Source organism: Antedon bifida, chromosome 1, assembly GCF_963402885.1.
Source record: "Antedon bifida chromosome 1, ecAntBifi1.1, whole genome shotgun sequence".
Classification (NCBI taxonomy): domain Eukaryota; kingdom Metazoa; phylum Echinodermata; class Crinoidea; order Comatulida; family Antedonidae; genus Antedon; species Antedon bifida.
In genome coordinates, this window is record NC_136226.1 from 8,926,460 (window position 1) to 8,954,086 (window position 27,627).

At 32.2% G+C, this 27,627-nt stretch overlaps 2 protein-coding genes across 25 annotated transcripts; one reads left to right on the forward strand and one right to left on the reverse strand.

Moving 5' to 3' along the window:
* The first annotated feature begins 701 nt into the window (after positions 1-701).
* LOC144853584 (high mobility group protein 20A-like) lies at positions 702-5,623 on the forward strand. 3 transcript variants are annotated; one of them, XM_078711301.1, is made up of 10 exons: positions 702-776; positions 1,161-1,316; positions 1,597-1,682; positions 1,919-1,977; positions 2,248-2,463; positions 2,904-3,062; positions 3,510-3,594; positions 3,946-4,161; positions 4,573-4,711; positions 4,995-5,623. In XM_078711301.1, exons 2-10 carry the CDS (start codon positions 1,192-1,194, stop codon positions 5,008-5,010), a joined length of 1,101 nt encoding a protein of 366 aa, XP_078567427.1. In that variant the 5' UTR covers positions 702-776; positions 1,161-1,191; the 3' UTR covers positions 5,011-5,623. The 3 variants fall into 3 exon arrangements, with proteins under 3 accessions (XP_078567427.1, XP_078567437.1, XP_078567446.1); XM_078711311.1 differs by having other exon boundaries at positions 706-776; positions 1,164-1,316; XM_078711320.1 differs by having other exon boundaries at positions 747-781; positions 1,170-1,316.
* Positions 5,624-6,592: 969 nt separating this feature from the next.
* LOC144840907 (leucine-rich repeat-containing protein 71-like) lies at positions 6,593-26,979 on the reverse strand. 22 transcript variants are annotated; one of them, XM_078697011.1, is made up of 19 exons: positions 21,815-21,872; positions 20,648-20,681; positions 18,652-18,761; positions 18,094-18,423; positions 17,882-17,957; positions 17,644-17,718; positions 17,320-17,388; positions 16,818-16,977; positions 16,387-16,566; positions 16,000-16,101; positions 15,633-15,689; positions 14,946-14,990; positions 13,762-13,822; positions 12,535-12,555; positions 11,011-11,064; positions 8,919-9,004; positions 8,342-8,450; positions 8,084-8,202; positions 6,593-7,460 (listed from the first exon to the last, which is right to left on the reverse strand). In XM_078697011.1, the coding sequence occupies exons 2-19, from the start codon at positions 20,674-20,676 to the stop codon at positions 7,338-7,340; spliced, it is 1,806 nt and encodes a 601-aa protein (XP_078553137.1). In that variant the 5' UTR covers positions 20,677-20,681; positions 21,815-21,872; the 3' UTR covers positions 6,593-7,337. The 22 variants fall into 22 exon arrangements, with proteins under 22 accessions (XP_078553137.1, XP_078553131.1, XP_078553122.1 ...); XM_078697005.1 differs by lacking the exons at positions 20,648-20,681; positions 21,815-21,872 and adding an exon at positions 26,797-26,979 and having other exon boundaries at positions 8,919-8,992; XM_078696996.1 differs by lacking the exons at positions 20,648-20,681; positions 21,815-21,872 and adding an exon at positions 26,797-26,979.
* Between the last annotated feature and the right edge of the window lie 648 nt (positions 26,980-27,627).

Here is a 27,627-nt window from a genome sequence, read left to right on the forward strand (position 1 = left end):
TCTGCTAAAAAGTAAGTAGAAGTATTCATTGATGATTGGCCAGCTGATCAATGTTATTATCACGTGAACAAATAAGCAAGGTACAGTACTTATCTAATGCAGATCTCAATATTCTTTTGGCAATATAGTTCAGCAATATATTATTACACTACATACATTAAATAGCACATAATATTCAAATACAAATTGTATAGACTATAAACTAAAAATTGTATTTGTGGGTTTTTGTCTTATCAATTAAGCCTTTGAGCATGGCATATGAGGGCGGATGTCATTGAAAATGTTCTCCTTTGAACAATATTTTTTTTTATGAAACCAGTGCACTACGTATTTTAGATCGATAAGGTGTTTGTAAATCAAATGAAACATTACATCCTTTTTGATATTTACGATTGTTTTGTGCACTGTAGATGGATTGATTTTTATTATTAGTTAAAAATAGGGTGAGAACACTAGAGCGTCAGTTCGCGTTCTGCCTGTGAGAAAACAAATGATTGCTCATTTCTAAAATAACATATTAAAATGTAACAAAAATGAGATGCCTAAAGCAGATATTCATTGCCCTTGATTTATTTTTATAATATAAGCATAGTGTAAAACATAAAAATATTATAATGAACGCAATAAAGAAAAAAAGTACGTACTTAGCAAATTAGTGGTGGCGCTGTTTATGAATGCCCCACGCTCGAGATTTATTGTGGCCGAGGACGAGCAGCTTGTGTTTTTGTTTACACGAAGAAGAACAAACAAAGTTGCACAGAATTTAGCTTGTAAAAGTAAGCTTAATATAACAATAAACTATTTACTGGTGCATTTATTATTATGAATATTAAAGCTACTTTTATAAATATTAATGTTTAGTTTAGGTTAAATGAAGTAGATGAAAACAGGAGAAAGAAACTGAGCTTGCTAGGCTAGCCAACCATCACATGCACACGTCCAGACAGAGTCGGGAAGGCAGCCAACAATGACTTGTGAAGAAAGAATTCATCCAGCCTAGCTAGCCTAGGTGTATTTCCCCATGTATTTCATTCACTTTACACTAATTAGCTAAGGAGAACCAGTCAGAAACAAACTTAAAATGTCGGTATAGGTAAAACCATTTATAAAATATGACTATTTTCCCATACATTATTTTATTATTATGTATTCTTGTTTAGTAGGTTTACTACAAATATAAATAAAAGAACTATGGACCTGAGTGATGGGAACTCAAATCAAGGCTTGATGTCCAACGCGGGATCATCTGCTCTTTTCAGCATAGCTGACCTGGATGACATATCGAAAACGACATCTGATCTGGGCGTTGATACAAGGTGATTTGTAAGATTAAATAAGCATAACAACAATATAGAGGTTAAAAGTAATATTTTATTTATCATATTCTTTAAATAGTTTAGTGGGAAAATATAATACGCATCTTTACAAAAAACAATTTGGTTTGTGACGTCCTTTAAAATGACCCAGTCAAGTGTATGCATTGTATGTTTAATTGTTACTTTTTTAAATTATTTGTGTTTTGTTTGGGCCAGGGAGGTACAGAATAGAAAAAAATAACTCTTACAATTTATTGACTATTTATTCTTTTATTTGCAGCTTCGCAACTTCTCATAGACATAATGTGGGGGCTTCGTTGCCTCAGTCACTCACACATCCAGAAATGATTACAGATATTTCACAAGGTATGTTACGAATAACTAATGCAATTGGAATGGTGTTACACAATAGCATAGTGCATATAAAGTAAATCGTCTCTATGCGCTTTAAAAAGAACAATGTACAAAGAAAGACCTACAAAAAAAATAAATGAGAAATTCAAAGAAAGAGGAAAGATGGGATTACAGACGAGACTTAAAGAGAATGACAGATGTCATCAAACAAGATAAATGCAGTAATAATATTTGTTTTCTTTTTAAAGTCGAGTTACTGCAGCAAGATTCAACATCTCAAGATATTCCAGATACAAGCAAGGAAGATGTAAGACATTCTAAATATATGACATGATGATTTTGATAACACACACCACCAATGGTGCCTAAAGCAGCTCTGTCTACACTATCAAACTATATGTGACAACAAAATGTGATGTTCCCATATATGGACATGATTATGTCATATCACTACCGTATTGGGGCACACACCACTTTTCTTTTGTCAAACTAGTTTGATAGTGTAGACAGAGCTTAACAATGTTGAGGTGGTTGATAATACTGTTACTTATATCAATATCATATCTTTATTTGGTAGAGTTTTACCAAAGCAAAAGGTGGATGGTCCAAGGGCAAGAAACGAAAGAAGCAGATGAGGGATGTAAACGCACCTAAAGCACCTCTAACTGGCTACGTCCGTTTCATGAATGAACGACGAGAGCAAGTGAGGCAAGAGAATCCCCAGGTGGCATTTGCTGAAATCATCAAGATGTTAGGTGCTGAATGGAGTAAAATGAGTTCAGTAGAGAAACAGGTATAGATATTCAATACAAAGCTTGTGATATGTAATGACCTATGAACTAAGAAAGTTAATTCATTGTGTGAACTGTATGTAGGGATTTGTTATTCCCCCTCCCTAGTTTCTGAATTTATTCATGCCTCCTGTCCAAAGTTACCTAACATAACTAAGCAAGTCTGAACAGTTTCAAGACCAACCTGAAGACGTCGCTATTTGCTGATGTACTCGCACGTTGTTAATGCACGCCATAAGCTCCACATGGGTGAGGGATACCAGCGCTGTATAAGTTTTCATTTATTATTAATAAGTCATAGTTGAAATGAAAAAGGCAATATTATTTATTTACCTTGCCTACTAAACCCTTGATTCCTGTACATAAAACAATCTGATATTTTTGCAACAAAACAAATAATATGTTATCAAAACCTAAACTGAACAAACCTAAAAAACTTCAGAAATACCTAGATGAAGCCGATCAAGACAAAGAGCGATACATGAAGGAGTTAGAACAGTACCAGCAAACTGAAGCGTACAAACTGTTTACTAAGAAACAACAAGAACGTAAGAAGAAAGAGATGATGGACGAGGCCGATGGGCATCTTAATGGATTAGAGGTAAATATTATTGGGGCTCTCGCAACTAATGGTTTTAAATTTGTATAGCGCAAAATAAAAATAGTCTATGTGCTGATTAACACAAGTGTAAAAAGAAAGAAAGTGTTATTGTTGAATAAACCAGGCAAAAGCCTAATAAACCGAAAACAGAAAAAAGTCAGAAAACGGAGTCTCGCATCACCACACTGTTTCACTAACTTGTCAAGAGAAGCTAGCTATTTATTCACAAGTGTCATAATGATGACTATTCTGACTAAAAATGTGAAGAATTGTTTCCATGGTCAAAACAGCATCACCCTAAAGCCCAAATCCTATTGGACTTTACCTACTAATTGAAATTGTTACTGAACCCTTAGTTACAACTGTAAAATCTTTTGACCATTTTCTTAAATTCTCAAAAAGATGCACCATGTAAAATAAAATAGTATTATTTGTTACATTTTTTAGTACAATGATGACAACAAAATAGACACAGAACTCTCAACATTTGATGTCCCCATCTTTACTGAAGAATTTCTTAACTATAATAAAAGTAAGTAATGCATTTAAAAAATGGAAAACGCTATTTGTAAAATCTTTCTCTAGCCATAGCTACTCCAAAATCAAAACACATTACTGTACATACAGCAATATGGCATAATAAAATGGAATCAGACTAGTATGCGAGGGGTATGGGTGTGAGACCTATCTGTCCTTGCTTTAATTTCATTGCCTCGTCCTCTAGATGGGATGTAAGCTGGTTTTGTGTACATAACTTGGTACAATAGTAAGGGATCTTCTTTCCTCATCGTTTTAGCCGATTCACTGTGGCTGTAGTAATTCTAAAAGCATAATCGTAAATTTTCTCAATCGACGACAAATAATTACATTTATTTTGTTTTAGCCCGGGAAAATGAGCTTCGTCAGTTACGCAAGTCAATCACGGAATACGAGGAGCAGAATGCCATTCTGCAGAAACACATTGATAACATGAGGTCGGCTATAGAGAAGCTAGAAACTGAGACTGTACAACAACGAAATAACCAGATGGCACTAAGACAACATCTGGAGAACTGGCGCACTGTTTTAACATCACATTTCTCTACAATTCCTCTACCAGGTACTTTGAATTATATTTAGACTGTTGAAAATATATAGTACTATGCATTGAAGAAAACTTATTTTTTTTTATTGCTTACGTATTCAACAGCGCCAATTACAGGATGGATAAACTATTTAGTAATTTATTGTGCTTATAAACAAAATCTCATTTGAGGCTTAGGGAGTGGAGTTGAAAGAGTCGTGAGTTAGCACAAGGTCAAGATTGAACCCCGGGGTTGCCTTCCAATCCACTACAAATCTTGAAAGAAATAAGATATTTATTTTATTCTGAATTGCTGAAATAAAGTTTATTATTATAGTATTATTATAATCCATACATACAAAATAAAGAAAATAAAAATGTATATTCTTCAGCATAAATCCTTCCATAGACGTTTTTTAAGAACTCACTATTGGTGTTGTTTTGCAGGTACAAATGAGGTCCCCACAATCCACACCATCGACTCGTACATGACAAAGTTACATCAACAGATTCTAGACTCACCACAGCAAAATGAAGGACTAATCTCAAGCGTTAGAGAGATAGTAGCTAAACTCGATCTACAAAGGTGAGTGAGTGTTTCCAATGAAAAAACTGTACGTTTCTTTTAATACTCTAAAATCATTATCTAAGGACTATAAAACTCTGTCTACACTATCAAACTAGTTTGACAAAAAAGTGTGATGTGCCCAAATATGGAACCGTAGTGATATGCTTAAATATGGTTGTGATATGACATCATAATGTCCATATATGGGCACATCACATTTTGTTGTCACATAAAGTTTGATAGTGTAGACAGAGCTTAAGAACATTGTAATTATTCATTATTTGTAAAAATCTGTTTTTAGTGACCCAAAGATGTGAAGACTGAGCTGAGGAAATGTTGTTGGAAGATAGCCAGTCATCACGTCTAATGAGAAAGACTGCTGGTTTCTTGTGTACCATAGCTTGAATGTATTCTGGGCAAACACAAAAATAAAAGCACAAAGAATTGTATTTACTTTTGTTAAAGGGTATTCAAGCATCCTCACTGAAAAGTTCAAAGGCCATGTTGTACATCACTATATCTTGCCTTCTAGACCATGTACAGTATATACACCAATCTTAATTAGGAAGTTGTTTTACACTTAACTGTTGCAAGCTAAGCTAAATTAACATTTACATGCTAAGCTAACAAATGTTAAACTAGTGCTACGGTGTAAATATATTTAGGCTTGTAAAAGAAATATCATAGGGTATAGTAAACGTTACAATATTAAAATCAAACATTTCACAGCTTTATGGTGCTAAAAATGTTTTTTTAAATTGCAATAAAATGCCAACACCGGTCTAGTAATAATTGTTAAGTCCCTCATTGCTATAAGATGGATGTTATTATTGCTATATACTATAGTATACCATACATACCTATAATCCCATACAGCAGAGTAGATTTCTTTTGATCCTTATGTAAATAAAGTATCGTTATCAATGTGAATGTTTTGTTTATTTGTGATATTTAGTGTGAAATGTGAAAAACAAAAAGAAAGATATGGTAAATAAAGAAAGTTACATTGTTTGATGAAAATGAGTAAAAGTAAATTGTTAACAAACACTACATTTATTTTTAGTTATTTTCCCCCATAAACAGCCTTATTCGGTAGAAATGACATTTCCAAAATTCCTGGGTATATTCCCAACTTCAATTGATCTTTAACATCAACGACACAAAGAGAGCGGTTGTCGACATGAATTTAAAAACAGGCAAGTACTGTACTTTGTAACGCCATGCAAAATTGGGGTTTTTCCAAATTTATCATCTGGATTATTCTCACAGTAGTATTTATAATGTAATGAAAGGTTTTTAATTTGTTTGACCTGAAAGAAAAATTGCATGTGATTTGTAATCTCGGGAGAATTAAATGATTCAATGGTGCAGTGCCGGTTAGTCAGAAACATTCATTGGAGTCACACAATGTGCTCAACATCCTCTCCCGAAGGAATGCTAACTGGGATAACATACATTGATAATCTCCAGGGAAAGGTGGAAACAGGCAGAATTAGATGTATGAATTGGACTGTATTCACACTTATTGGTTATTCTTAATGCAAACAATGGATTTAATACAAATATTGGTGTTGATTAGTTGGGTAACCTATTGTCACTTTGTAAGTGGTGGATCCAGGATTTTTTAATAGGGGGTGGGGCCTAAAAATGGTGAAATGAAGGGCTGAACTTTGATTTTCCTATATTTTGCATTACAATTTATGAAATTTAGGGCCCAGAGCGACTGAACCCCCACCCTTGGATCCACGATCCACCCCTGATAATTGTTCATTACAATAAAGAAAGAAGAATAATTTCAAAAGTGTACTTTTTGTGCTACATAAAAATGTGTTCAACAAAATGAACTTACCAGGTGCAATTGTTTCTTTTCTTTATTTTTTAATTCATCACTTCTACAATATTATATACATAATATGTTACAATTTTTTTTTTCAAACCTGTAAAAGTTCCTACAAACATTTATGTACAACACACATTTATGTACAACACAGCAAATGTGCTATCATTCACTCAAGCACCCTTGTGGCCAAGAGCACTCTAGAAATCTGTATTTTTATTAATACAGTATTGTTATTCATTTTCAAGTTGTTCTTGTTATTCAAGTTTCCTCATTTTATATATATTTAAAATGTAATATTTTTGTCATGGATATTTTTTGATATAGAACCAAGATTTGTTTATATTCCGTTTTACATGGTGGTGTACTTACAGTGTTTGTTCTGGATGTAGACTTACTACATCTTGTATACAATGTAAAATTTGGTTTAATCAACTACTGTACTCGATGATGTGTGTAAAAAATAGGAAAGTAGTTTTGATTATTGGTTTTATGATGCGAGACAGCCAGGGACACTGTGGGTCATAAAACTTGTGTCTAGGAATGAGACCTCTTAAAAATAAACTGACAGTGCAAAGTTTTAATATAAGTTATTAAATTTATAATATTATAATATAAAACTGCTAAATCCAGCAGACTCAAAATAGACATAAGGCATGTTGGGTTCAAGGTCACTCCAGAGCTCCTCAAACGGCTCGCAAAAGACTTACTCGCATTGCTCAGATAGAAAAAGCAAGGAGTCTAAGGAGCTGGATCTCTTCAAAACAGAGAAGTCTATATTAAATGTCAGATTGTACACCAAGCATGCTAACCAGCCAATGATTGGTTATCTCCTCCTCCTTTCTCTGGTGGTTTGTAGTATGGGTCTCTTGCAAGCAGTACTTCTTGTAATTTTACATATGTTTCATCTGTCTTTTTTACATCGTTACCCTGGAAAATAGAATACTGTATATTCCAACATAACTGCCACAGAAGCTGTGCTTTTGCATATTCAGGCTCCTGGCTAATGTAATAATTATTGTCTACATTACGATCTATTCAAATACAGTAGCATATTTATTTTTTCCAGTATATTCACTGGATAGATACCTACCCCTAATTCTTTTTTCCCTCTAAAGCTCTGTCTACACTATCAAACTAGTTTGACAAAAAAGTGTGATGTGCCCAATGGTAGTGATATGCTCAAATATGGTAGTGATATGACATCATCATGTCTATATATGGGCACATCACATTTTTTTGTCACATAAAGTTTGATAGTGTAGACAATGACAGAGTTATTTTATTGGATGTCATCATTCTATTAATTTGCATGACAGTGTACAGTAGTTTTTAATACGTTTTTATTTGAATTTGATCACAGAAGCTTAGAAAGTAACGCATGTATCATGCACGCAAAACAAACAGCTTGTATTAAAAAAATTCCACGTAAACAAATCAAAAACTAATATCTCCTTAAAGTCATCATAGATTGAATAATTGTATTATTATTATTATAAATTGAAATAAAACATTTGGACTGCTAATGTAGAAGCAGTGCATTTTAAACTTACGGTCAGAGACATTCTGAGAATTCCCTTCATAGCTGGACTCGGCGCCAAATTCAACAAGGTAATTTGATATTGCACGGCTAGTAACAAACCCTTCATTCCTGTATCTGTTATCTTATTACCTGAAAAAAAAAGTACTTTTTACTGATTAAATGAACACACAAAATAGAAACAACAATATATTGCAGTGGAAGTTCATCCTAAACATAGCATCACACTTGATTGGCTTAATGAATTAAAATAAACAGAGTTAGTACTAACGAGATAAGTTGAGGTTAATTAGGCATCGATTGCCTGGAATCCACAACTGGTTGTCCATGCTCTCTACTTGCTCCAATAATGGGTTGATGGCTTCTAAAATTTCTGGTGACTAGAGAGGAATAAAGAGGGTAACACATCAATATGACATGTAGTAATATTGATATCCTGTCATTGGTGTGTATTTATTGTATAAACTTTTTTCAAATACTGATTTTAAATGTCATAAAGCTCTGTCTACACTATCTTAACCTTATGTGATGTGCCCAAATATATGGTGGTGATATGACATCATCATATTCATATATGAGCACATCCCATTTTTTGGTCACATAAAGTTTGATAGTGTGGACGGAGCTTTACAATGCATAAAGACTGATAAGTGACTTTTCCTTTTCATAACATTATAATAAAAAAAATTATTCTGCACACACTCAGAAAAATATGAGCATGAATGCATTCATGTGGCATATCATGAAGACAAAAAGTGGCTATTGTCAACTGTGTTTTATGTTTTTATTTTTGTAAGAGTATTCAGATTTATAAAAAATATAACAAGAATTTTCAAAATAATACATACATCTGATTCCGGCACCCTCTTGTCCTTTGAAGATGTTTTCTTTCCCTTGCTGGTCTTGGTAGACATCGTGTCGGCTACAAATGATGCTAAATCAGTTCAGTATTTGTATAGATTTGTAGAGAAGAGGATAGAACATACACAGCAAATAGGTTAGAGAATCACAGCAAACGGGTGCAGTCAAACTTTAATGTGTGCATAACAGGAGTATGATTAGAAGGTACTTAAAGGATAGATTTCCCATTTCCATGCCCCATACTAAAACAATCTTATTTGCACACTGCACGTAGACCTACCCATGTCAGTTAATGTTCAATCCCTCTAAAAGAATCATATTTGTACACTGCACGTAGACCTACCCATGTCAGTTAATGTTCAATCCCTCTAAAAGAATCATATTTGTACACTGCACGTAGACCTACCCATGTCAGTTAATGTTCAATCCCTCTAAAAGAATCATATTTGTACACTGCACGTAGACCTACCCATGTCAGTTAATGTTCAATCCCTCTAAAAGAATCATATTTGTACACTGCACGTAGACCTACCCATTAATGTTCAATGTTCTCCCACATATGCATCTTTTTTTATATTGAAATTAATGGACTCTGATGTTCGAAGGATACAACAAAACTCCACTGAATATGAATTAGTATTGTGCATTCGTTATATATCCTATTAGGGTGTGCTTATATCCAATATATGAATAAGGAAAGTATATGTTCCCATCAAAAATGCTGTGCAGGAATGTTTCAAACCCCAGTTATAATTCGAATTCCATCAAACTAACTAATTATTTATGTGCTGACAGAATTATAATCTACATGGGTGCATAGCGAATAAATAATGAGTCCCTCCAATGAAAGACCACATGATGGTATCAGCTGAAGACGAGTGATGTCACATTCTCAAATGTTGGCCTTTAATTGGAGGTACTATATGTGTTAGAAGTAGTTAGAAGTTAGAACTGTGCATTGAATATATTTTGTTCATACAATACAGTCAAATGGTGGAACAAATATTAGTATTTTTTAATATATTAAAATAATTAAAATTTGCTTGAACATGCTTGTTAATGTTAAAAAAACTGTTAAACTTTTGTTAGAAGTAGGCCTGTTTAATTTTAAATGGAATTTGTAATATCAATCAAAAAACCTTTAAATAAATGCAAATCTTATTTGCAATACTTTAGGCAAAACAAAGCTTGTGTAAACCACAATATAGAACCTTTGGGACTGTCCACTTGTAGAGATATTTAATAGGGGTTTCCCTTTTAATAGGGATGTTCCAAAGATGGGACCAAACTGTATTTTTCAATGTATATTTTTTATGCGCATATGAGACTGACATAAATAACTGGTGCAGAATGTTTTTTTACAAGGAAAGTGCAGTTTATATCAGGGAGGTATAAAATAGTACCTCCCTGGTTATATTTCTAGTGGGTGAACATGAGTAACAAATACTGTGACGCGACACATGAATCCAACAGCTAGGAGTTAAGCTGATATTTAAATTAGTTGCTCTTTACAAAAAGTAGTAGGCTAAAATATAACATTTGTTGCTTGTCCAGATCAACTACATTTAAAACTCAACCACCCCCATGGATAGTTTACAGATTAAAATAAAATCCATTCACGTTAGTATAATTCAACTTAAATAAACATAAATACAGTAATGCAATAAGAAAACATCCATAGAACCAGAAATTGAAAAAAAAACACGTAAATTTTGCAATTTCAATAATAGATGCAGTGTTAGAAAGCATTAAAAAAAAATCAATTTACATAAAACATAATAAAATGTTTAAATAAATTAAATACTGAAAATTTACTGTAAATAGATCCAGAAATAAAAGAGAACCCCATAAAATTAAAACTGTTAAATGAAATAATATTTTTGTGTTTTACTGAAAAGCCAATCAACAATGAACATCCATGCCATCACATAACAGATGAATAATAAACATTAATAGAATGATGACAATTTAATTAATCAAATTGATGAAAAAAATGTATATATCATGAATAATGGTGAAAAGCGTTATTTGAAAATTAAATGCGAATTAATGAAAAAATAATGTTGGAGGTTGTTGTACCATTAGCAGTTGGTTGAGACACAGCCCCTACTAGTGAAGTTCGGCTTCCTCCACCTAACAAAATAGCAATTTATAGAGAAAGCAGAAAAAACAATTGTGAAAGTAAATTAAACAGTAAATTTTAATTGGCTTATAACATACTATTAATTAATTTTATTATTTTTTTATACTGGGCGATCTCTTCAGTCAAAGACTGGTCTCCCAGAGGGCCCAGTTATGATCAGTGGCTATGATGTACTAGTACACTGGGGTAACCCCCTACTCGTCTCGAAAGATGTACTAGGTTCTTTAAGGTGCACATGAGCTAGATGTGTACACTGGACCTACGGTTTATAGTCCTTATCCGAGAAGACTCTTTCTACCACCAGAACCATGGAGAGAGTGAGCCTTGAACCTTTGCTGATGTTTGGCTACGTAATTATGGTTCCATTGTAATTAAGTTCCAATTGAAGTTTAATCTTTTAAATACATTTTTTAAAATGTCTTTATATGTTTAGTTCATTGGGTTAAATGGTGGTGTGGAAGATTTATATATTTTGTTATTATTAATATCCATGTCACTATCTCCTTCATAGCAGAATAAGGTGTCACAGTTTCTTTTGTGTATGAAAGATAAATAAATAATAATTATGATTTACACATTCACATAAACAACACTGCCATACAATTCACCTTTTCAATCAATCACATTTCATAAACTGATTTCATAAACAAATTCCAAAAATCATCATGCTATCAAACATTCCCAAAGTATCAAGAAAGAAAGCAATTTAAAAAAAACAATAATCAGCCATACCACCAACAATACAAATAAATATTAAATAAAGTAAAATTATAATATTAAAAGTCTATAATATTTGTATCTATAATCAATAACCTATATAATCCTAAATTACCCACAGTACATAAAAGTGTATGGAAATATCTAATGGATGGCTTAATACATTACACATACTGTATACGGTTTTACGACTCAAAAGTTGGATATAACTGATTGACACTGCCACACAATGGAATTGTATGGTTGGACAGATAGACAAACAGACAAAAAAACCACAACCTATAAGGAAAACACAAAGGTAAGAACATCTGCAAGACTTGGGAGGATGCAAAATGACTGACAATTTGACAGTTGGTGATGGTAATCGTGACGATGGTATTATTTGTGAACACACTGGTTAATGTGACAATTTATTAAGTGACAAATCAGTAGGACAATTCATGTTATTATTAATCAATGGTGACATTCTATTTATTATTTATTTTTAATAATAACACATGACATAAAAGTTCAGTAACTTTAGAGGGTGATGTTAGTCATAGTGACATGTTTTAGGATCATAATACTTTTTAAACTATGAAATAATATTTGTATGTAAATGACATTTTATGGGATGACATTTTTAAAACAGTGAAATTTAATAATGGTGACATTTTGTTGGGGGCCACTATGCGTGAATATGGGTTTTATGTGAATATTATAAAACAGGGAAAACAAAACTAGGGTAACATCAAACAGCCTACCTATTGAAGCCTTCAACAAGCCTGTAGGTACAATATATAAAAATGAAATATATGATGATTTTTCTAAACAAATATCACTTCCATTATAAGATTCACATCTACAATTAATTCTAAGTAAAAAATGCTTCTCTACCACTCCAATAACAAATCTATAAAGAATACTTTTCACATCTGTTTAAAGTCAGTTTTTGTTTTCTCATGGAAAAAAAAGTTAGGAACTTATTTCCTAATCCTAATTTATTTCTCCATGGTTTTCTAGTGTATGGTTTTTTTAATGAATACAAATTTACCATGATTGACTTTTACCTCAGATTATTGTATATATGATTCAGTTTGAAGTCATAAAACAACAATCGATTCTTGACCAAATTGATTTTTCATTTCATTTTCATTTCAAGTAACATTTATTTCTTCTTATTTCAAATAAAACGTTAACATTTCACAAAAATAAAGAATTAAACTAAATAATAAATAAATAATAAATATACTACTGCTTCAAAAAATAAAGATATTAAATTTTTTTTAAATGCTAAAAGGGAGAGGATAGATCCCTAGAAGTTATACATTAATTGGATTACTCAAACGAAACCATAAACAGATGTGAAAAGGCATTTTTAAACAATGACAGTAGTTTTCAATACACATATTGAAGCTTTAGAAATAGAAAAAATAAAATAGGTAAAACAAAAAACATGGATGAAAATAATGATCAATGATAACAACAAACAATATGATAGTGATCATGATAATGATGATCAAGATAAGATAAAACAAAACTTAGTGCAACTAATTATAAACTAACTAATTACAACAACACAACTTATCATAAAATTAAACAAAACAGGAATACCAGTGTATGTATCCAAATTATTATTAGGGAGCTTGTGATTTATGATGACCGAGGAACAAGTTACTTTAGGCCTTCATTGTGCAAATACAGACAATTTGAGACATGCTTTCTCATTCTATTCGTAGATATCGTTTTGGTGGTCCGTCCAGGTGACCAATGACACATCAATAGGCCTAGTTCGTCATAAATTGAAAGCTTCCCGGGGTAAGCATATTATGTTTGACTACCTTATGTTTTGAATCCTGACAACGTTCTATTCAACACTCATCAGGAAATAAAATTCTGACATGAATTCTGTGTTGTTTTTTTGTTAAATTATATTCCACACAATATGATATATTTAAAATTAAGTCAATATTAATTTGTGTTTAACCTACCTTTTTTCCATTTGTCCTCTTTCTTTCCTTTCGTTGTATCGTCTTTGTCTTTCTTAGCATCCTTAAAAAAACAATAACAGCAGGGGTAATATATTGAAGATAGAGATGCAATGCCATCTAAGAAATATAAAAACAAGGGAGATTTAAATTGAAACAAATGATTTTGAATTGAAAAAAAGATATTAAAATATTAAATTACAGATGAAAGTTAAAATAAACAAAATTTAACTAAAGTATACACACATCATTGCAATTTTCTGTTTGCAAACTTTAAAGAGGTCATTTGGAAGCGTTTTTGATAGCATACAGTACATCAATAGAAAAAAGAAATATGCTGAAGAATCTGGAATCCCAAGGCAAATGCTTAAAAGAATATAGTTTTTAACTGTTAATGATATAATAGTTCTTTGATAGTAAACCAATAAAACTTACATTGGCAAGACAGTTTCGTCTAGCTGTCAGCTTGACTTCTTCAGTTGCTATGATGCGTTATGCCGACGACTGGTCTCCTTTCCAGCCACTTGATGGTTTTGTTGTGTAGCCTAGAGGACCAGTCGTCATAACTCATCATAGCAACTGAAGAAGTCAAGCTGACAGCTAGACGAAACTGTCTTGCCAACGTAAGTTTTATTGGTTTACTATCAAAGAACTACTTATATCATTATACAAATCGAAACCAGAAGAAATGTTTTCATCAACTGTTAATGTTTAAAGATGCAATTAGATGAAATGAATATTGTAGTAAAAGTTCTCATCAATTTAGTTTTGGATATCAATCCCAATGACTGTATTCACCAAGTGAGATATTTCCTTATAAATACTAAATTTCACTTAAGTCAATCAAAATGTAAGTATAACCTTGTGGTATTCACTTATAGGAGAATTTTAAATTTTTGATTGGTGGATACAACCACATGCTCCTGGTTCAAGCCCTTGCACCAGTCATTAAAGATCATTCTGTAATTGTGTGTAGTGGGAAAACAAGTCAGAAAGCTTTTTTTTCATCAAATAGAACCATCACAGAATTTTAATTGGAAGGAGATCTAGATATTAGAGACATATTAAATGATAAATACATTCAAAGTAAGTTAATATGCGTGCAAAATTTCATATTACAAAAATGTAGAGTGCAGATCATTAGTTGCCACATGTCAAATCAATTAGTACAGTACATCAGTTATTACCGTTTTACTAGATTTTCCATCCTCTTTTTCACCTTTTCGCCCATCCTATTATTAATTAAACATTATCATTTAAAGTCTGAAAATATGTAATATAAGGATGCAGGGTTCTCTTGGAAGCCAAATGATTCGACTAAAACACATTCTGTTCCTGTATCACTTGTGGTTTAAACATTTTCCAAATAAATGTTGCATTTTTTTATAATTATGTATATAAATGTGTTTTTTCATCGGGCGAAATTGAAAATTGTTTTAATAGATTAAAAATTTGATCCAAATAATTTAAACCACCAGAAAAGTTTGTTTGGATCACCTCCAAAGTTGGTCGACCGAAAACGTAGGTATACAAGAGGCATTTTTGGGCATTTAGATGAGCCATTTGCAATTATTTTTATTTAAAAAACAGCACACTTTGAACTGAAATGCGAAACTGCAAAAACACTGTCAAGTGCAAAAATGTGCAAATCTGGATGTGTAAACAAAAGTATGTCATTGTCATGCATTTAATGAATCGTCCATGCATGCTTATTTTACTTTAAATATTTGGTCACTAACCAAATCTTCATACAAAGTGCATTTTTAAAACAGATAGTTACATTGCTCCATCAAATCTCAAGCTAAAGTTAATTATTTAAATTTATATTCAAATCAGTTATTCGCATATGCAAATTTGTGCAGTGAGTAAATTACCGCTGACGATCTGTTTGAGCGGGCATCATCCTTATCCTTGTCACTACGCTTAGTATCCTGCTAGGGATAAATATTAAAACTTTCAACATTCTAAAGCCTTGTCTACACTATCAAACTTTATGTGACAAAAAATGTGATGTGTCCATATATGGACATTATGATGTCATATCACTACCATATTTGGGCATATCACTACCATATTTGGGCATATCACACTTTTTTTTGTCAAGTTTGATAGTGTAGACAGAGTTTAACAGTCTTCAGTGTTCTGATTAAAAGTATTGTATTACAAGGTTTTCAACTCCTGTTTCAAATAGTAGATTGAAATTTTTGTTATTTATAAAGGTTATTAAGACAACAGTATTACCTTCTTCTTAGAAGACTTATCCCTCTTTTTATCCGTCTTATCCATATGACTACTACTGCGGACGCTTCCTGGTCTGTCTCTGTCACGTCTGGAAGGTGGCGGCTAGAAAAAGAGGAACAGAAGATCACACACAATACTGCCAATATTCATTCATTCGTCAGTGAAAAATTACATTCATTTATTGTCATTTGCATATAAAATATACATAGAAATTATGTTTGCTCTGAGATATACAAAAACAGATAAATGAAAACATTTACAAGTGTCACATCAGTCTTGTACGGTATACTGACAAGCATTCTTATTGGTTAGTAAACTCAATATTTGTGACATTTGCTAACTATGCCTAAAAATGGATACATTCTGTGGTCAGAGATTAAAACTTACTGATTTTAACAAGCCTTGATCAGGTGAACCTTTCTCACTAAGAAGCTTCCTTCTTTCCACGACCTCTTCATGCGTAAGTGGAAACCGTGACAGAACCTCTCCAAGTTTCTTAGCACCCTCATCAGACACGTTATTATTAGCTAATGACAAAGAGAGTAATACACGATTCATCCGCAATCCCTGTAGAAAAAAACAAAAATAAAATCCAGTAACAACTCAAAATGTTAGGCTGGCAAAATCAAAATACCCTATTTTCAAAACACTATGCAATTATCCAAATCTCAATACCATTTGGAATTAACGGTAAAATGTTATTCATACTAGTGTGAACTACAGCAGTATGAAAAACGTACAAAACTTGTGTGTAAACAATACCTATGTATGAACAACTTACAACACTAAAGTGTAAACAAGACCTATGAACAACTTACATTTGCAATGGCTACAGCACCAACATCAGTTATCTTATTACCACTTAGATTCAGTGACACTAAATTCTTATTAGATGATTTGACTGTGGATAATGCCTTTCCTATCATCACTGCTCCTTTGTCGGTTATACCATTATTTCGAAGGGATAATGATGTTAATCTAAAGAAAAGAAACCAATACTAATGATTAAGTTATGATGTTTAGATAGTAGCACTGTTTTGGCTACTAAAAACCAAATCTAAGGCGTGGTCTACACTAGAAAACTTTTTTGTTGGTCATTGTAATAGGAAAAAAGATCGTTATTTGATTCGACGAGTTCACAGGAAGGTGCACAGCTTATCTTCGGCAAAAGTATTCTGCAGTTTACCAAAGTCGCTGGTCTTACACTAGCAAATTTGGGAAAACTTGTCTTTCCAAATCCTAGAGTTAGCACAAGTTTGCAAACCATAGTTTACTAGTGTAAGCCTAGGCATTTGGACACAGGTTTATAATAGTACTCACAAGCTGTCTTCTCCAATAAGCAATGACCATGGTTCCTCTGGGCACCAAGTACCATCTATTACTAAAGTCCTGCAGATTCAAAATTTACAAAATAGTTAGTAGTAACAACAGTTTCAGTGAAGCCAAACATTGGAAGAACTTTGGAGGATTTTTATTTATACCATTGTGTCAAATGAGTTTATGATTGATGAAATTAGTTAAAATACAATGAAAACTCAAATGCAATCAATTTTAATAAATTGTTGTTTTGTCTAATAATCAAGAACTTGGTCATAATTTTTAACATTAATTTATAACTTATTTTTTGAAAACTACTGTACTTACTTCAGATTTTGACATTGTGGAAGAAAAGAGGCAAACTCTTTAACCACATCTTCACTTAGATTCACATTCCAAAGACTGCAAAAAGAAAAAGGTATTTATAATTACTGTACACCCCAAAGCAATAGAATAAATTTGTTGCATTGAAAATGACAATGAATGAGAAAACAACCAGGAAACATAAGTTAAGCCAAACTAGTAGACATAATTATCTTCAAAATATTAATGATTGTACACATACTTAACAACACTAAGCTTTTCAATTATAGGCCAGCACTGTTTGAATATTCCTACCATCAAAGAATCAACCTTCCAGCCTACAGAATAAAAAATAAACGAATGATATATTTTTATATTAACCTGTGAAGTGAAATTTGTTATTCTGAACTACTAAAAAACAGTATAAATGCATATAATATTTTAGGTAATAATAGTGACATGTTTACTGTTTACCTCTAATGTAGATCTCTGTAACAGTTGTTGGTTTGTCTTCATTTTCCATCTCAACTTGGACCACAGGTCGGAAGTAAGCATACTTATCTTTGGTGACATAGGTCTTTGGTGGCGCTTCCTCCTGATTGGCAGCATCCACACCTTCATCTGGTGTAGGGTCCTTTGATGCATTACTGTCTTTTGAATCCTTTGACTTGTTGTCTGGTGGAGCTTGGGCACATGGAGGTTTCGGTCTGATAACTACAGCAGGAATCTCATTGTCCTTAAGAAGATTGCGACGACAAAACTCTGTGAAATCTGCTTCGAATATGCCAGTACAGATGTATGGCTCTAGATATAAAAGGAAAGACAAAAAACTAAAATAAGAAATTTTAAAAGAGATAAGGAAACACACAAGTTTACAGTAATTTATTAGGTTACTAAATATTTTAAAGAATTAAGACATAGCAAACACAGGAATATCAAGTGCTTTCCTTCTGGTTTCAAGATGCTAATTAAGTCTGACCTCTAGGGTTGACCTCTTTCCTAATAATGCACTCATGCGTATAATTTTAGTACCTGGTGTTTTGTTTGGGTCATCATCTCCATTATCTTGTGCCGATGTTGAACCACCTTTGTCTTTGAGAATTTTCTCAACTCTCTTTCCCATCTTCACCTTCTTTACGACACTACAAAAGATACTTTAAAATTTAAAACAAATTCTTTGATTTCACATAAAACTACTTATTGGCAACGAAAAAGTTCATTTTACAAATTTCGAAACCATTTAAAATGAAATTATTTTGTTTTTTTCACAGTGAAATGATAACTGTGGGTATGAAAAATCACAGCAGTCAACTCTGGTGCAATGTGGAATTTAAGTGAACATTTAAAATACAGAAATCAGTTGATTAAATTAATATTTTAAATCTAATCTGGTAGAATTCAAGTAAATTATTAAAAATTAAGTGAAAATAACACCAATATGCATTCAAACTACAGTTAGAATCATTAGGACATGCCCCTATTTAGGGGTGACACCTTATTATTAAGGGCACACATTCTCATACAAACAAGCTGTAATGTATGGTTTAACACTATGGCAAACTGCTATTCATTCGGGGGACATCCCTATAAAGGGGACACTTTGTTGGGTCCTAATATTATGTACATTTATCTTTAGTTTGTATTGTTGCCATATTAGATTGAACCAAGGACTCTGGTATTGGAAGACAAGCATAACTATATCAAGCTCAAAGTACCACTATAATAGTACTAAAATTATCGATTCTATTCTGACACTAAATAATGCTACAGCAGGGTCTACAATAGTACAATATCAATCAAACTATATTAGTTTTTTAGGATTGTGCTCATTTTTAGATGTTATGTGCATAAATGGTAATTTTAGGTGTTGAATTGAAAATCAAAACATAGTATTAGTATTAAAGTACACATCATAATCATTCTCATTATTTTTGTGTATTTGTAACTATCATGTGTTGAAAGTCTGTGCTGAAAAAAACTATTGAATATATACCTATTCATCATTTTAGAGCTTCTTTACACTTATTTAAAAAAAAAACATGAATTATAAAATAATTAGTACAGTATTTAGATGCCAGTTGATATTTTTTAATGAAAATTATCAGGAGATAGAGTGTGCAGACTATCTGAGCCTAAATATGGTTAATTCAAAGTGATCCTCATTATTTCTACACTATCAAACTAGTTTGACAAATAAAATGTGATGTGCTCAATTATGGTATTGATATGCCCAAATATGGTAGTGTTATGACATCATCTTGTCCATATATAGGCATCACATTTTGTTGTAACATAAAGTTTGATATTGCAGACAGGGCTTTTGTTCATAATTCTAAAAACCTGTTAACACTAATTTCATAATCAAGGAACACTTTAATATAAATTGGATTGCATACATAAAATTTAATTAAATTATAAAATTTAAGAAAATGATAAAAACTACACTGTATTTCACAATGTGTGGATTAAATTAAAATGAAAAGCGATAAATTGTGAATGCTTATCAATAAAATAAATTCAACCACCATAATTGCCTTGACTATGTACTGTGTACCCAGAAAATGTACTGAAAACCATGTTTATGAATTAAGCATTGCAAATGTTGTACTCTTTTATTAATGCACTACTAAAAACCAATGAAATGAACAATAAACTTATATTAAAAAGCTGAATTGCATAAATTAAACTATGTACGATAGTGTATTTGTTCAAAATGACATTGAACTGGTGTTAGTAAGGGAATCCTTAGAAGGTGGGACTGGCTGTGTGTATAGCTAATAGGACATTCCATGCACTTTGACCGATATATCTTGATTTTCCAAAAATAAGGTATCAATGTGTATTGTGATACAAAGTCATTAGGGCTAGTAATACAGACAGTTGTTGTGCATAGCAACGTTGTAATAATAAATTTAATTGTTTACTGCTCCGAGAACCGATGACCAAATGAAATGCATGTAAACTGGAGAAATATTATAATATTGATGTTAGACAACTACTGCTCATGTACTGTAAATGCAATACTTACCTACCAGATGAACTAGTAGATGAACTCATATTGTCTAGAACAAGATTAAATTAATTTAGGATAGGCCTAGTTAGGCTAGTTGGGCTAACAAAACTGTAATTGAACAGCAATTTGTATTACACAAACAAATAGTCTACAGACACAATAAGGCCCCTTTTATATAAGTTTAAAAATTGAATTTGTGTGTGTCAGTCAGGTCACATTTCATTTGTATTTAGTATGCCTATTAAAGGACAACTTGACCGAGGACCATATTTTAACAATGTATTAGGGATGTACATATGATTTCAGAACTATCGCGAGATTAAGGATATCGCAGCACGCACTCGCCGTACAGCCGTCGCCATAAATTGCTGTGACGTCACAGGTGAATCGTGAAATTTACGTCATGAGTTTTCTGGCAAATTCTGGAAAATCTCGAAAATTTCTAGTAAACTCACAAATATAAATGTTGATTTTGTTATTGTTTCTGGACTCATTAAGTAGATTTTGTAAAATAAAAACAATTTAATTTTTATTAATAAATATTCATCGACCAAAGTAAAAATAATTTAGATCATATCGCTACCAAAATTAAACGCGACCAATTTCAAACGGGGTTATGCGGAGTAAATACAGGGTTTTCCTAGAGCATCGTTTAGTGCAAGCGACAGTGGAGTAATTACGTCGGGCTTCCTCTCGGATGGGAGCGTTGCCGATCGATGTACAGTAGGTACTGTGACATGAGACTAATAATTTTTTTAAAAATTGCGCAATAATATATCATTTGCGTAATTTTACGCACTTGTATACTAGGCCTACTACTAGCCTATTTTAACGTTTAGGGGCGACTTTGCGTTTAGGGGCGACTTTGCGTTAGGGCGACTTTGCGTTGGGGCGACTTTGCGTTGGGTCGACTTTGCGATGGGGCGACATTGCGACTTTGTTTTGGGGCGACTTTGTATGGGGCAACTTTGCGATGGGGCGACTTGACTAGGCCTAGCATCCGCTCAGTCAGACGAGCCTCCATACAGTTAGAATATTAGTTACGGTAGAATACTAAATAGGCCTCTAGGGCTAGGCCTAGATACTAGTAGGCCTCGCCTGGCCCTAGCTAGGTTATGGGAGATAAACAGGCTTAGGTTATGAGTAATAAAGCAAAAGAACATTAGTAATAAATAACCATACCTAATTATTCTATACGATATTAAGTAATATAGGCCTGGTTTAAAGTTATTTTCTACGACACCACACTGAAGTCAACCATTTTAAAAAGATTGTTTACTCCTTGGACTGTTTACAATCAACAAATCTGTTTCACAAAAATAGTGCTATAATATTTATTATAAATGAGAACGTAAACAATCGTACAAATCGACGAACTTACTTACTATTAATTATTAATTTTGGAAATACTTTTATATATTAATAAAACAATATTTAGAATACAAATATAGAAAAGGCGTATATATACAAAATGAAAATACAATGGTAATGAGGAAAGTCCGTGTCCATGGCGATTGTGCTGCCCTCAATCGATCCCATAAGATTTAACTTTTTTAATTAGTAGGTGCTCTGATCCCGTCTATATTATCAGTCACATGAATCGAAATACGTACACGCATTATAACAGTTATTTATTATCCATGTGGGCACAATTAAACAATTATAAAATTATACAAAGTGTCAATTTAAGCACCGAGGAGGTTCTATGCTAGGCTAATGCCTATGGTACCATAACTCTTCTAATAGTAACCCACACTCTAATAGTAACCCCTTCTAATAGTAACCCACCTAATAAGTCAATCTATAATAATAACAACCCACTACTCTAATAGTAATCCATGGAGGATATTAGAATCACAAAACTGCAGTCGTATTTTGAAAATAAGGCGATAATGCATGTTGATCTCGGGAGTAGGAGAGAATTTTTGAGTTTATAAAATAAAGTTAGAGTTCAACCAAATTTGTTTATTCGTATTTTGCTATGAGTTGCTGACCGGAAAAGTTGGAGGTGGGTTACTATTTTCAGGTGCCTAATTTTAAGATTAGTAATAGTAACCTACTACTCTAATTGTAACCCACCCTAAAAAACAATCAAAGAATAATAACCCAGGGTTACAATTAGAAGATTTACGGTATCTGAATTTAAGTAAGTAATTAAGGTTTACACCATTAATATAATTAAATCTAATGGATCATTTATTTTGCACCAAACATGCAGCAGTAATAGACTCAGGCCACAAAAAACACATTGGTGTTTAATTAATTATTATGTACACGTCACTCGTATACACTAGAGCAAGTGCACTCCACAAAATAGGCTACCTTAAACAACTATAATAATAATAATAATAACTGGTACTTGATATAGCGCATTATGCTGAAAGCCTCAATGCGCTTTACAAAGACAGAAAATTTTGAAAAATTACAAATTAAAAAGGTGGGTTTTGAGGAGAGATTTGAAGACACTGGTGGAAGTAGCCTGACGGATTTCAATAGGCAACGCATTCCATAGAGAAACGGATGCCGAAGAAAAAGAACGATTTCCATAAAACTTAGTGGAGGGATGAAATATATGGGCAAGAAGAGACTCAGATCTAGATCTCAGAGACCGCTTAGGAACATAAGGTTGAATAAGTTCAGAAATGAACTTAGATGAAGAATTATGAAGAGCTTTGAAAACAAAGAGCAGGATCTTGAATGTAATTCTTTGTGTTACCGGAAGCCAGTGAAGCTGTCTCAGCACAGGTGTGATATGTTGCCTTATGGGGCTTTGAACGACCAATCGGGCAGCTGTGTTCTGCATTGCTGTGTATAAGCATTAATAACCAATCCATAATAATTACAATACTACAGCACGTATGCTTAAGAAGATTGATGTTGTAGTAAAATTCGCTAGTATCGATTCAGCAGTCCAACTGGAAATTACGTAGTCTGAGCAGCTGCAGTAACGGAAACTACCAACACATAACGCGAGTCGAATACGGGATTTATAACCATGAACATTTGTAATAGTTTTGTTTCTCTTCGTAGGGGCGACCCACTTTTATTTCGTTCGAAACTTTCAGTAACATACGGTTTAAAATATCAATAGAATAACTATAAAATAACATTACAGCTTCTACAGTATATTTAGTAAAGAAAACTTAAAAACAAGTTTACATATACGGTAGTTATTAAGATACATAATTCAATAATTGTTCTTCAAAATAATTTTATAATGTTAGCTTTATTGATTTCAATAAAATTCCAAAATTGTTCAACTCGGAACAATTTTCAATGCTGTTCCACAGATTTGATAACATTGGATTTAGGCCTATATATACAAAAAGTGAATAATTTTAATTCGTTGATTTCACTTTTTCTTCCAATACCGAACAGTGAAATATGTATATTTATTTTTATAAAATTTATTTTATTTTTATTTTTCAAAATAAATTGTAAAAATAAACCAGAATAAGTATTATTCTACAGTTTCTTTCTGCATATATTTTACCTATGTATCTATATTATTGGATATTTTTTACAAATATACAATACATGTTAGCGAGTTAAAGATGTTTTGTCCCCAAAAACATGCAAAATAATGTAATAATAAATAAATAATAAAATCAGGCCATTTTATAGTTTTAATAAAGGTAATCACTTCTGCAGAAAGAAAAATGAATAAAAATAATGTTTTCACTTATAAAAAGACAAAATAAACGGTTAAAGTCAACCAAAACCAATTGTCTGACAGAAACTTTTACTATTTTTTTAATTACAGTTTTTGTAGGTAAATATATATTTATTTAGATCCAATTTTTGATCAAAGCGAATAACTATTATGTGACATCAAAATAAAATATTAAAAAAAAATTGAGAAGAAAAATGTTTTCAGGGGGACAATATATCTTTAAGCAATTTAAGTTTAAACACTTACCGAGCAAACTTTCCATCCATTTTTAGCAAACTATGTCACAATTTTTATCCGATTTTTAAAAAATAAGCACCAATTCAATGCAACAAAACCAACAGAATAATAGATGTGTTGATGATCAAAAGAATATGTTGTTCATGGATATACAACGTGATGATGAATAGTGTGATTGAGATTGAATACGGCGTAAGTTAATTATAAAGAGCCAACTGTTGACGTATCAATTTATCTGTCGATATATTATTGTACATGACTGAAATAGTTGCATGAATTATTTCACGTGTAAATACGTGACAATGTGAACGCAATGTTTCGCATACGTTGTGATGTTGAATAGTACCTAGATTTCCTCCAAATCCTTGATGGCGACAAGAATTAGTCGATTTTCTCACCCGACCAATTTCTCTCAAAGGCGTCTCTGTACAAAAGCTAATAATGTCTGGGGTGCTTCAACATGGAATGAATTAAATCGACCGAAATATAAAAGCGTATTGAGTTTACCAAAGGACATTCTTAATTAATAATCATTTTTCTTTATAAAATCAAGAAAAGTTTTTCAATTTTAATAATTTAAGTAATATTATATAATATATAAACAGTAGGTCTACAAAAACACATTTAATAATTTAAAAATTGGCAAAATGTATTGAACTGTTATTTTGAAAACCAATCTTTAAATCATTTTTTATGTAATCTGGGTCTCTCATACAAACCTCCTGAGACCCCATTTTATCATTTCATTAATTTCTTGAACATTGTACTTATTATTTTTACTGTGATTTGTGATTTGATAAATTTATGTATTTGAATTTGTATTTGTAAGTTACGAAGCAAAATTCATTCGTATGAAAGGCCAACAGAACCATACCATTTTTGTAATACAATTGTTTGTTTCTATTTTTCTAAATCAAATCTTTATGCAATGTGTAGGCCTATTATTTAATTGTCGAAATCGTTTTGTTTCGCATGCTTTGTTTTTTCTTCTTCATAAAATTTACTTGATCAAGATAAATTAATGTTCTTACGCGCTATATTTTTAAGCTGTCCGAACACATTTGTATTTTAATTTATTTTTATTTATTTCATTTCCCAACCAACAGTGAACTCATGGTTTACTACTTACAAAACACAGACAAACACGTACACATACAATAAATACAATATGTATTTAATATGTCGATATAATATGCCTATACAAACAAACTGTAAAGGTTATTTAACAGTGCTAATTTGTTAATGCCAATGATAAGTAGTCACCTTTTTGGAAGTCGCTATCGAACATTTTTTTGTCTTAAGAAATGCGAATGAAAAAGAATATTTCGCGTTGTACAAATACCGTAAATGCGCGAAGGCGGCATGAGTACTTAAAGAAGTCACTTGACGTAAGTAGGCCGTCAAACAAAATCATTCAAATTATTCTCTATTGAAATTCGTTTAGAGAGCAATCTTAACTGATAATTGCTATGCAGAACAAATACATGTAGACCTTCAGATTGCACAACGACAGGCCTTCGATTATCACGATAAATATTGCCGGACAATAAGCCTCTTAAATGGTTTAGTGTTTAAATAATTTAAGTAGTATTCATAAATTATAGTCTTTGTAAGGATTAAAACAATATGATTTCTATAGGCCTACTCAGGGAAGAGTGAAACTGTATGAAATTAATTTATTGTTTCCATACAATTTTACAATACAATCTTCAAAATGAATGCTAAATAAATTACGAAAAAAATCGTTGTTTCTTGGCAACAGCCAGTAAATGTAGTCTATTATGTTTAAAGGAAGTGGCACAATCGATATCTTAGCCACCTTCGTTTCTGAAATTAGACAAACTGAGGTACATTTGCATTGAATCATTGAGGTAAAAAATCTATTTGCGTTTAGTTTTAGACTGAAAATAAATACTTTGAAATATAAATGTTCCGAGCTTCAGATTCTGTCACATTCGAGACTCTACACTTAGGCTAGTGAATATTTTCCAAGTGTTTTGTTTGGTATAATTCTGGAAATTGCCTTAATTAATAATTAACTATTCTCTAACCTAAAGGGCTTGGAATGTACGTGTTTATTTATTTATAATGTATCCATTTTATAATATTATAACAACGTTTTTAGAAAAAAAAATGTAGGTAGGCCTATGCCTACTTACAATTAATAAAGTTGTTATAATGGTTTCACAGAAATACACATGGTTAATAAATAATACATAAGTTAAACTTATAATCCCATTATATATTATCTTACCTTAAAGTTTTCAACATGGCTCGTGACGTACTTGCTGAAGACATGATTATTGAATTAGGTTGGAAAATCGTGCAAATTATACGTTAGGCCTTCAGTGATTGATTATAATTATACCGATAATGTGATCAGTAGGCCTTAGTGGTAGCCTAACATGAACTCCACATAAAATCAGTTCAGCGTCAGTGATTTGTGAAATCAGGCTTTGCAATAATCGTTCCAGATGTACGAAGTTCACAGAAAAACAGCAACATAATACGATTCCATGTGATGTGTGCATACACCTTCCGTGTACTTTTCCACAATGATGTTTATATAGTAGGTAGAAAATTAGGACGCTCTGAGCGTTCTCATTCGACAGTAGAGCAAGCTGCTTATTTGTTCCATTTTGTGCAATTAATGGTGTTTACGTTCAGCGCATTTGAATTGTTCACAACAAGCTATACTCAAATCAATGCTATTTGGAATGGTAGCCGTGTTTCGTAAATTAGACTCACAATTCGTCAGACACAGATTCGACTTTTTCCAGGTGAATGTACAGCATACCTTTGTTTTGTACAGCAAAGGTAGTTACAATTAGTGCGTTTACGTTGAGTGCGTTTTACCGTAAATCCACAGCGACTTTGCTGCTAATTAATCTTTCGTTTACGTTACGCTTTGTAAACTGTAAAATGGTTCTCTTTTTTAACGCCGATTCTTAAAAAAACAGCTGAATTAATGGAGCTACGCATGTATGTAAATTAGATGCGATTTGAATGCATGTGGTAATTATACTTTTCAGTTAGACTTGCCTAGTTAAGCGCAACGTACGTAGTAACGTTTCTTGGTTGTCGC

Excerpts from the sequence above, each read along its gene's own strand:
- LOC144853584 (XM_078711301.1), top strand. The coding sequence starts at position 1,192 with ATGGACCTGAGTGATGGGAACTCAAATCAAGGCTTGATGTCCAACGCG. Across the intron at positions 1,317-1,596 it reads GATCTGGGCGTTGATACAAG|CTTCGCAACTTCTCATAGAC; the intron begins GTGATTTGTAAG and ends TTTTATTTGCAG. Across the intron at positions 3,063-3,509 it reads GGCATCTTAATGGATTAGAG|TACAATGATGACAACAAAAT; the intron begins GTAAATATTATT and ends TACATTTTTTAG.
- LOC144840907 (XM_078696996.1), bottom strand. The coding sequence starts at position 26,840 with ATGTCTTCAGCAAGTACGTCACGAGCCATGTTGAAAACTTTAAG. Across the intron at positions 17,719-17,881 it reads GAAAAGCTTAGTGTTGTTAA|TCTTTGGAATGTGAATCTAA; the intron begins GTATGTGTACAA and ends TTCTTTTTGCAG. Across the intron at positions 14,991-15,632 it reads GCTCAAACAGATCGTCAGCG|GATGGGCGAAAAGGTGAAAA; the intron begins GTAATTTACTCA and ends AATTAATAATAG.